This window comes from Anser brachyrhynchus (genome assembly GCF_964034855.1).
Source record: "Anser brachyrhynchus genome assembly, chromosome: 23".
Classification (NCBI taxonomy): Eukaryota; Metazoa; Chordata; class Aves; order Anseriformes; family Anatidae; genus Anser; species Anser brachyrhynchus.
Window position 1 is genome coordinate 5,941,964 of NC_137716.1, and position 10,434 is coordinate 5,952,397.

At 45.5% G+C, this 10,434-nt stretch overlaps 1 protein-coding gene across 1 annotated transcript; it reads right to left on the minus strand.

The window, feature by feature from the left end:
- Positions 1–65: 65 nt before the first annotated feature.
- On the minus strand, positions 66–10,343 carry LOC308182127 (kelch-like protein 24a). Its single transcript, XM_080566230.1, has 3 exons — positions 7,753–10,343; positions 6,600–7,011; positions 66–2,753 (listed from the first exon to the last, which is right to left on the minus strand). Exons 1-3 carry the CDS (start codon positions 8,729–8,731, stop codon positions 2,441–2,443), a joined length of 1,704 nt encoding a protein of 567 aa, XP_080422356.1. The 5' UTR covers positions 8,732–10,343; the 3' UTR covers positions 66–2,440.
- Between the last annotated feature and the right edge of the window lie 91 nt (positions 10,344–10,434).

The following is a 10,434-nucleotide window of genomic DNA, read 5'->3' on the forward strand; positions in this document are numbered from 1 at the left end:
TCCAGGTAGTTTAAGTCGATCTCCCAAATTCAGGGACAATTACCACACTGGTTTCAAGGATATGATCTCAGCTATTGTTTTTATTTTGCCTCTCAGGTTAACATACCAGTGCTCTGAATGAAAGCAAGACCAGTCCCCTTTAATGTAGCAAGACATAGGTTTTGCAGCCTGTTTAAATCATCTTTCTCTCCTACAGAAAAGAAAAGATGCAAGAAGTGACACTGAGGAAAGCGACAAGAGTGAAGCAGAAGATCTGGCAAAGAGCAAAGAGTAACGTGGGTCTCGTTGCAAAATGCCAAGAGCCAGACAGACTCCTAAAAGCAGGAAGGCTGAACAGGACCACAAGGGAGAGGCCAGACAGGCTCACAGAACCCTTTGCAGCATTATAGCTGAGGCATCATCCAACATCTAGACAAAAGAAAATTTCATCATAGAGTTTCCAGGCAACAAATAACTTTAGGAGATGTTTTCTTCACCTCTCTTGTTGGGAACATCATTTTACTACTACTCTATCCAGAAAAAAATGGTCAATCAGCCACAGTCTCACTAAAAACAGGCTAAGAGGGGTTAAACAATCTGCTGAAGTTATAACACTTAGCTGTGGTTATCTCAAAACTTTCCAAAAGGTTCGTAAAGTAATAAATTACAACTGCTGAACATTTATCTGAACCACAATTTCAGAATATACTGGCAGTCAGTGCTAGCCACCTTATGAAAAAAGTTGCATGTAAGAAACACTTGCTTCAGCTGCCAAATAAGCTTCCAGTTGTATAGGCTAAAATTGTCAGGTTTTGGGGCAAGGATAGACCGTTTCCACATATAAAGCCTGGCCAAGTGAGACAAGCTGTGTTTGCTGTATGAATTATACAAAATAGCTCATGCATCTAAAAGGTTTTGCTAACTGAATGTGTACTTAGAGAAAATGGTCCTAAAATTGAAAGCAACTGAAATTCTTCTGAAGGCACACTTTTCTACTAGTCTAAATGGAAGCTTTCCATAGGGATGTATTAATGTTGTTGAGGTTTCATTTTTAAAATCTGAAAATCAATGTTACAATGCTAACATATTAATGGGATATTTTAAGGGTTTTCTCTGTTTTGGATGACTATTCACTTTGTAATACATTGTATCTGACGTCATGTTCAGAATTTACAGTATAACATTGGATTTAAAGTTTATGTAGAAATGAATTATTACACCTAAACAAGCCCATTTTACCTTGATTTTGCATGATGCAGATTTTTTTTAATCATCATTTTTTGGAATATCAGTAATATCAGCTCTTGTGTCAATCAGCAGATCTTTGAAACCTGCTGGAGATCTGATATCACTGATAATTCAAAGGCTCAAAAACTACAGAGGGCCAATAAATCATCATATACATTTGTCTACAAACAATATATAGAAACCTACAAATGCTGTCTTTAAAGCCGTTTTCTACACAGGCTTTGAATATGCTTCCAAGGGGTCTGATATGTTTTGCGCAAACATTAAGAAAAATTAAACAATTTTAGAGAACTGCAAAGAGGTGGGGAATGAAGGATGGTGTCCCTAGAACACTTTATCGTTAAGAACCATGGCCCACCTCCCAGATCTGACCCATCAAAGAAAAATATAAATAACTCAGGAAAGATGTGTGAGAGAAAGGCAGAAGGAACTGAAGCCAACATGCCCCTGTCCTGCTGTTTCCTACAGCAGTCCTAAATCCTTAGTCCTGCCCATCAAACCCTCTTCTTCATAAGCAATCCTTAATTAAGGGTATATGCAGGTCATGCTCCTTGCACGCTCCTTTCGGTGCTTTAGGATAGAGATGGTGCTTTTATTTTTGGTCTGTAGAGCAAAACGGAATAAGGAGGCTGAAGCAGGACTTTAAGTGCCCCAGTTAGCCAGTGGCCAACCTCCCGTGGTGTTCTCTATGCTGGACTAAAGGTAATTTTCACCATACTAACATAACTTGGGAAGCTTATTTCAGGCTAAAACGACACTGATACCTGATAAGGCTTGACCTCAGCAATGTTGTTTTTCTTTTAAATCCGTCCTGCAGCAGTAAGAGCCCATACAGTCTGCTGAAGATTCCCTTGACACACGTTTATTACTTTACTCTTACAGGTGATTTTTTTTTTCGTTGGTTGGTTGTTTTTTTTGTATCTGATGTTTTTTTTGTATCTGATGTTGTAACATCAACACTGAGGCATTTGTGTACTCTTAGCAACACTGACCACTATTTCCAGTAACGACCTGCAAACCACATGTAGTTGCAAAGGTTTCGCTGGCTTTTGCTTCAAGATATTTGCCAAGTAGAAACCAGAAAAGCTAGGAATTAAACAGATCTATTTTTAAAATTTTAAAAATTTCACAAATCAAATTTGATACAGTGCAGTTCCCATCATCTGTAAAGCACGTGACTTTTCCTTTATGATTATGTTGGATCTGGTATCACTCATGCCCATGTATCAAACCTTCGCACAGAGACACAGCCACGAATAGGAAGGGGGCAAGGCAGTTTGTTCTCTATGACCTGGCACATATCAACATAGGGATCAAAGAGGACTACAATGGGGAGGGCACTGTTCCCCTTTCTCTGTCCAAGGAGATAAATTTGTCCATTAACAGTGCTGCATCCCATGAAGAACTTCTTGGTCAAGCATTCCTCATCCACATGAGTCCATTCATCTGTTTCCACATCAAATCGAAAAGCTCCCCCTCCTATGGTGTATAGAGCACCATTCAGTGATGTGATGCAGAGGTCATACCTGAGAGGGAATCACAGAAAAATTAAAGTTGGAAAAGACCTCCAAGACAATCTGGTCAAAACATCCCCCTACCACCAATGTCACCCACTAAACCATGTCCCTACGCACCATGTCCAACCTTTCCTTGAACACCCCCAGGGACGGTGACTTGACCACTTCCCTGGGCAACCCGTTCCAATGCCTGACCACTCTTTCTGAGAAGAAATGTCTCCTAATTGTTTAAGTTGTTGAAGAGTAGCACTCTTTGTTCAATTCTTTGTTTTAATTGTTGAAGAGTAGGGACATGACGTTTCCATTTTTCCACTCACCAGGGACATTGCCCGAATACCAGGACTTTTCAACTCAGATGGAGAGAGGCTTGGCGACTCCATCAGCCAGTTCCCTCAGGACCCTGAGATTCATGTCATCAGGTCCCATAGACTTGCACCTGTTTAGATTCATCAGGTGGTGTTGAACCTGCTATTCACTTACAGTGGGTGGGACTTTGATCCCCCAGCCTCCATCTATGGGTTCAGGGAAATGAAAGACTTGGGAAGCCCATCTACCAGTGCAGATGGAGGCAAAGAAGTTGAGTACCTCAGCCTTCTCCACGTCGGTCATTACCAATTACTCAGATACAGAAACTCACTCCTAATATAAGAAATTAGCCACCTATAATCGCTCACACACTACTATTTTCACCCCTCAGTCTATTTTCACAAATGTTAAAGGTGCATGGTGGCCCTCGGGGACTCCTCCTGTCACCCCGGAGCAGCAGCCCAAAGGAAGCTGGGTCCTCTTGTGCTCTTCTTCAAGGCTCTGCGCAGAAGGGATGCCACCTCTCGCACAAGGGCTGGGGGATGGGAAAGAAGCACTCACACAACCCCTGAGAATTGGCAAGAGTTGTTTATTGCCAGGACATCTTGCAGGTAAGCCTGCGGGATGTCTGCAGTATTTGGTGGCTCCAAGCTAATGCTTGGGACGGAGCCTGAGCAACGAGTAGGGAGCAGGGCGGGCACTCCTGCGCCGCTGTTAGTGCTCTCGGATGGAAGAGAGCAACAACATGCTGCGGTAGTCCCACGTCTGTTCTGGTGGAGGTGGATCCACTTCCATTTGTTCTTCCACATCTTCTGGTGGATTCGTCTCCATGGGCTCCACAGTGCTTGGCAGAAGGATGAGCCAGTCGTTGCCTGGGACTGCCCAGATGGGATGCCTTCCATTGGGAATGTTTTCCGGCCAGGGTGCTGAACCACGAGGTCGTCCAGTTCCGCCCCCAGGACCCATGCTACTGTTGGTTTGATTTTCATGCATGGGTTTGAGGCTGCCGTCTGTTTTATTGCCATGCCTGGGTCCCACGCTCCGTTCTGTACCATGGGCATGCCTCTGCCTCCCACGGCTCTCTGTCTGATGTTCCTGACTTTGCCCCATGCCACCGTTACGCCTATGGGAAGGCCCAGGCCCCCTGTTGCTGGGTGTTTGAGGGGGTGGCCTGTTCCCCGCGTCACTGCGGTACCTGTGGTACCGCTTATGTGTGCCTGAGGGCTGGGCACCAGAGGTCTCTTGAGCACTGATGTCTCTTGTGCTGCTGGCGCCATCCCTGAACCCACGACACATCTTGTGAGCTGCATTCCTTCTTGGTGCTTCTTTGGATGGCATCGCTATCCTTGCACACCAAGGAGGGCCGCTTCTCGCCTTTCTGCTTCTAGTCGTCTTCCTGCCGCTTACACTGGCTGCCAGAAGAGCTAGTCGCTGAGCGAGTGGTGGGCCAGCTGCAGGGGGGCTGTTTTATAGGGCCCGCAGCAAAGGTGGGGCAGCGGTGGCCACTGTGACCTCAGCAAGCCTCTGTGATGGAGTGGCCCATACGTGCCCAAAGGCGGCTGTGTTGGGAGCAGCCCGGGAGATGCCCTCACATGAAAGAAGGAGGAGGGTTGGGAGGGCTGAGGGCCCCTTTTCTGGGGCTGGCTCCCTTGGGCCACAAGGGCTGCCCTCCACCTCCCATCCTGTGCCCTGGGTTTATTTTTAACAATGGTTTTTATGTAATTTCTTCCTATTCTTTATGGAAAAGAACAGAAGCAAGGTGTATCTTCAGCCCTAACACCCATGTGCGCTTTGTGCTCTGAGTGAAGGATTTCTTCCTCACATCACATCTAGCCTAAATCTCCTCTCCATCTGTTCAAAGCCATTACTCCTTGTCCTATTGCTACGCTCCCTGCTAGAGCCCAGCTCCAGCTTTCTTTCTTCTGAACTTGGGGTTGCTCAGAGGCTCGAGAGGTCTAGGGACTCGAGACCTCTTCCCAAACAATCAGTATCCACAGTACACAGCATTAGCCTTAGCTATCCCCTGCCCCAGTCTCCCCATCTCCAGTGACAGCAGGAACGCTACCTGCTTGTGTTCACTCAGGTTGCAAAGATGTGAAGTGCTCCTACTCCTGCTCAAAAGCACAGCCGCTGTCCTACGACTACGAAGCATCATTACCACAATTACCAGCAAGCAAGAAATAAACATTTTATACTAAGCCTCATGTCAGCGAACAGCATTATTGGGGAAGCTTGCACAATTAAACCATAATTCAGTGGATGGATGTTAACTACTTTACAGATGAGCAAATTAAGAAAGCATTAGCCACAGGATTCGATGAAGAGGTGACAAGAGTGCCAGCTAGTGACCAGTGAAGTCCTGTGTGTGCTCCCACTGCTCAGGAGGGTCCCAGGCAGCCACCAGGCAGCTGCAGAGGAGCCAGGAGCCACCTCCTCCCCTGGATAATTCTCAAGATGTGGAGGAGGAAGTAGAGACTAAGAGGGGGAGACTTTAAGTCAGAGGCGCTGCAGATAATGCAGGATTATGTTTGCTGGAAAGTGTCTTTATTCCTGCTCCAGCATGCAAAATGTTTGCAGTGCTGGGTCTGGACAAAATAACCAGAGCAGCACCAGCTACAGATGGGTCCCACAGGGCCAGAAAAGCACCCCAGGCTACCAAGAGATGCCAGCTACGTACCCACTTAGACCTAACTGAGAAAAAAAACACTCCTGATTGCTTTGCTGCAAGCTGCTAGGACAGAAATAGCTCCGTATCTTGCCAATAAATCCCCACCACCAGACTGATGGACAGTGGACAACTCCAGCAGTCTTCCATTGAAATGGAATTACTTGCGGACATGAAAAAAGACTGGAAATGGGTGTTGTGGGAACATCCATCTCCTGTCTCATGTGCTGACACAGGCGAAGGAGGGAGGACGGGGACAGTTTGCTTACTTGGGATGTAACGGAGAGCTCGGCTCTTACACACTTGTGGCTGCATCAGCCCTTTTCCATGGATCCCCCAGAGCTCAGGGATGGGAACCGGTCATCTCCTGGCAGCCAAAGCAGCGAAGGATGCCACTGGCTTCAGGAAGCTCTGGCTCAAGCTTTATATATTTCAGATATGGGTGGCTTTAAGCTGTTTTCCACAGTCTGTGGATTGTTTCTCTTGCTCAAATAATTTAGCTTTAACCTGAGGCTGTGGGCTCAATCCTTGCTGTCAAAACCCAGTGTGTAGCTTTGCATGCAGCTCCTGCGGGTATGGGGGAATACAGCATGAATCTCTCTGACTCCTTCAACGTCTAGCAGAGCTGCTTTATGTTTGTAGAAATCGACATAAATAAAAATAAATCTGACAGGCTTTAGTCTACATTTCTCCAGTATATCCTCCTCTGCGCTGGATTTACCACCTTATAACCCTCCACTGACTCCTTTCCAGGTTCTTTGCATCTCTCTTGTACTGGAATCCCAAAACTAGCCGCTGTTCCAGGTGGTCTCATTGGTGCAGAGGGGAACAATAATGCCCTTCTCTCTCGAGCATCTCTCCTCATCAGGTCCCAGATTTCTTACCTTGGAAGTGGGGAAAATGAGATGACATCCCAGCTGTCCGTCTCTGTGTTCAGCCTTTGCACTCCACCATAGACATGTCCATTTTCATCCAGGCCACAGACCACATAGATCCTGGTCCCCACACTGACTGCATCTCCTCTCTCCACAGGCTGAACCATAGGACTCATGCTTTCCCACTGTGGGTCCACCAAAGCCATGCGCTCCACTGTTGCGATTATCCCTTCATCTGTGCTCCCTCCAAGTACATACAGGTAGAGCCCTGCTCCTACCGCACAATGGCTATTGCGAGACTTCTTCATGGCAGGCCCTTCCAGCCAGCTGTTACTCAAACAATTGTAGATCAGCACCCAATCCACACTATACCACACAAACTCATCCCGGAAATATCCTCCTGTCACAAAAAGGAAGTTCCCTGGAAAGACAGCAGAGAAAAGGATCAGTTACACAAAGGCTGAAAATGGGTCCTGAGGGCTTTCTTTTTCTTTTTTTTTTTCCTCTGAGCTGTACCAGTAGGCTGCAGGATGAGCAAAGAAAATGACTGCTCTTTGTATTAATTGGCGATATTTGATTCCTCATCTGCCCAGATATGCTGGGCCTACAGGATGAAGCAACTCTTTCCAAGTTGGCTCCCACTCTTGAAGAGAACCATGAAAGCACTGGCAGAAAAGAACCTCTGGGGATCTCACATCCAGCCTTCCACTTGAAACGGGACTATCGCCAACACTGAGTAAGGGAAGTCATGGTTTTTGAGCTGTCTTGAAAGTCTCCATGGATGAAGACATCACAACGTTCACAGATAAATTTATCTTAAAGGCAACTATAAATCAGCAGTCACCACCTATCAAAACCAAGGCCAAAAAAAATGCTTAAAGTGATTAGACTCACTCCAGATAAAGCTAATGTGAGGAGTCCAATACCTTTATTGGTCCTGCTATAAGAAAAAAGAATTTAGCCTTGCCTAACATTCTTCCAGGGCTATGGAAAGCAAGGCCATTCTCTGAACACAAGTGAGTTTTTTAGCAATGCTATATTTTACAGGAAAAGCAGCTGAATTTGCTGCATTTGAGTCTCTGAACCTCAGCTTCTCTTTGCATTTGCTCAGTCCCACTTGTTGGCACTTGAGTCCCAGTTGAGATACAGGTCTGCAAGTTACCTACTGCTGCCACTGCATATTGCGTGAGGTTTCTGCGCTGCAGTGGAGAACAAGCCTGCCAGGTCCCTGTTTTAGGTTGAAACAGAAATAATTCTTGCTGTTCGTTGTCATGCTTTCCTCCCAGGACATATAAGGTGTCGTAGCTCCGACCAGCATTAGGACACAGCTTCATATTTTGCCAGCTGGGTGGAGGACAGCTGTCTAACTTCCTTATTAGTCTGGAGAAGGTATCTGTCTGTCCATGGCGCTTGCTGCGTTTCACCAAGACATCGAGGAAGGACAAACTCAGAAAAGTGACCCTGACTTGGCCCACCAAATCCAAAAAGTCTTCCTCCCTCGTTGCTGGGTCCTCCATTATCCACCTCATAATACTGTCAAAAACCACATCTTCTCGAGGAACAAACAGCTCATCACTTTTTAGGAAGTGCATCAACATTTCTTTGGGTAGAGCCTTAAATTCTTCCTGACACATCACATCCCCCCAGTGGGTGAGAGCCACATTCATAGCAGATGCATGCAGCTCTACAAAGGCAAATTGCTGTGAGTAGGTCATCAGGCCCAGGCAGTTGGAAACATGCAGCTCCCTCTCCAGAAATTTCTCACACAACAGTTTCACCCTGTCAAACTGAAAAAAATCAGCTGTTTCCAGTAAGCTGATCACATTTTCTTGACCTATAAGCACTTGCGCTGTACGAGTAAACTCAAGAAGTGCCTGAAAAGGCGCTGCATCGATCCCTCTGATCACTATATGTTGTTCAGCGCTCTCTCTTGCACCCCCAAAAAACATTGCTTCAAAGTAACGGCTGTGTAGTGAAAGTGCCCTTCGGCTGACCTGAAAGAGTCTCTCTCCGACCTCAAGAACTGTGTCTGCAACCATTTCTGCCTGAGGTCCCAGCTCTTCCGCTTCTTGTGCGGACTCCATGTCTGTTGACTGCTGACCAGTTAAAATTAACTCCGTCCTTACGCAGTCTTTACTCATGTGAGGTCTCTGGAAACATTATCCACCCAGCTCTAGGATAAATACAAGATAAGCCAGCCTTGGCCTAAAAATAGAATCTGCTTTCCATCCTCTTGCTTTGCTCTTCAGCCTTTCCCGCTGCTTTCAGAGCAGCGATAGCAGGAAAGCTGTTTAACTACAAAGTTGTAGATTTGCCACCCACCTTAGCTAGGCAACACCAAAGTCAACTGGGGGAGCTGTTCTCCAAGCAAAAAGCCTAGACTACGAGGAGGATGGAGGTAAAACAACCAAAACCTTCCTAAGCACTGACTACACCTAAGGAAGTTATAGATTAACATTGAACCTGCTGGGAAAAAAAAAGTACATATATATACTTTATATATATATAAAATACTTTTTTTTTTCCTGAAAAATGAAAACTTAAAAAAGCTTAAGACTTTCCAAGAAAAACAACTTTCCCCAAGGCTAGATCCTTCACCAATTTAACTTTGATATCGAATTCCAAATTGCTTGCAGTATTTGTTAAATATTTAGCTTTAAGCTTTAATAAGACATGGGGGGAAGGAACGAGCCCCCACGCAAATACCAAAGGCGGCCACATACCTAGCCAGCCTCATACTCAATGCACTAAATCAATAGTCAGCATGAGCAACACATCACTCACTGATTTCACACTGTGGATTTCCCAAAGCATTTAGACCAAGCTGTTAAGTGGAGGGATTTGCACAGTGACTTTGAACTAGGGCTACTTACGCTAGTGGTTTTCAACAAACAGGAGTGTTCCATGGATCTAGTACATTTATTTCTCTCTGCAGGTAAGCAGAGGGAAGTGCCGACCTCTCCTCCCTGGTAACCAGTGATAGAACATGGGAATGGCACAAAGCTGCACCAAGCTGCACCAGGGGAGGCTCAGACTGGATATAAAAAAAAAATTCTTTACTGTGAGGGCAGTCAAACACCAAAACAGGCTTCCTTAGAGAAGCTGGTGATGGCCCATGCCTGTCAGCTTTCAAGAGGTACTTGGACAATGCCCTCAATATGCTTTAACTTTTGGTTAGCCCTGAAGAGGTCAGGCAGTTGGACTAGATGATCTTTGAACATCCTTTCCAACTGAACTATTCTAAGTTTTGCAGCATTACAAAAATAAGTTGGAAGGAGCATGACTATTGACAGCTATGGAAAACACTCAAAGAATTGACCCCTAGGAGCTGAAAAATCCAGAAAATCCACTCATTTACACAGGGTCATATGTCACACAAGATAAATGGTCCCTACTGTCATAGCTCCCTGGACAAGTCTGATATACTGAACTTGAATTGACCTACTTCAAATTCCCAGTCATTTTAGAGTTGACCCAGGAAAAGCCATGAACAGGTTGCTGTTGCCAAAATGAACAGCCAATACAGCCTGTCCTTGCCATGCTTTCTCAAAGATGTCCAGGAACAAGACTCCTGCTGCCACCAAAACCCTTCACTCAGCTACAACCTCCTTGTAAAGGGTCCTCAAGAAACAGAGGGTAGGAGAAGCAGGTTGCCTACAGGCTACATGCAGGCATCTTCTACAGGAGAGTCTAAAATGCCTAACAAATGCATAAGTATTCAGATAAAGGACCTGAAAATATTAGTCATTCTTCATTGCTTTCCTGCCTTATAATTGAGCATTGTTTCTGGTCTGGTCACTTCATTTTTTGCTGTGTTCACCCACTCCCTGAACAAATGTCTTGT

Bases quoted from the DNA above. Each gene is read 5' to 3' on its own strand.
- LOC308182127 (XM_080566230.1), bottom strand. From the start codon at position 8,731: ATGAGTAAAGACTGCGTAAGGACGGAGTTAATTTTAACTGGTCAGCAG. The intron at 7,012-7,752 runs GTAACTTGCAGA...CTGTCTTTCCAG, and splicing joins ATATGCAGTGGCAGCAGTAG to GGAACTTCCTTTTTGTGACA. The intron at 2,754-6,599 runs GTAAGAAATCTG...ATTCCCTCTCAG, and splicing joins TCATTTTCCCCACTTCCAAG to GTATGACCTCTGCATCACAT.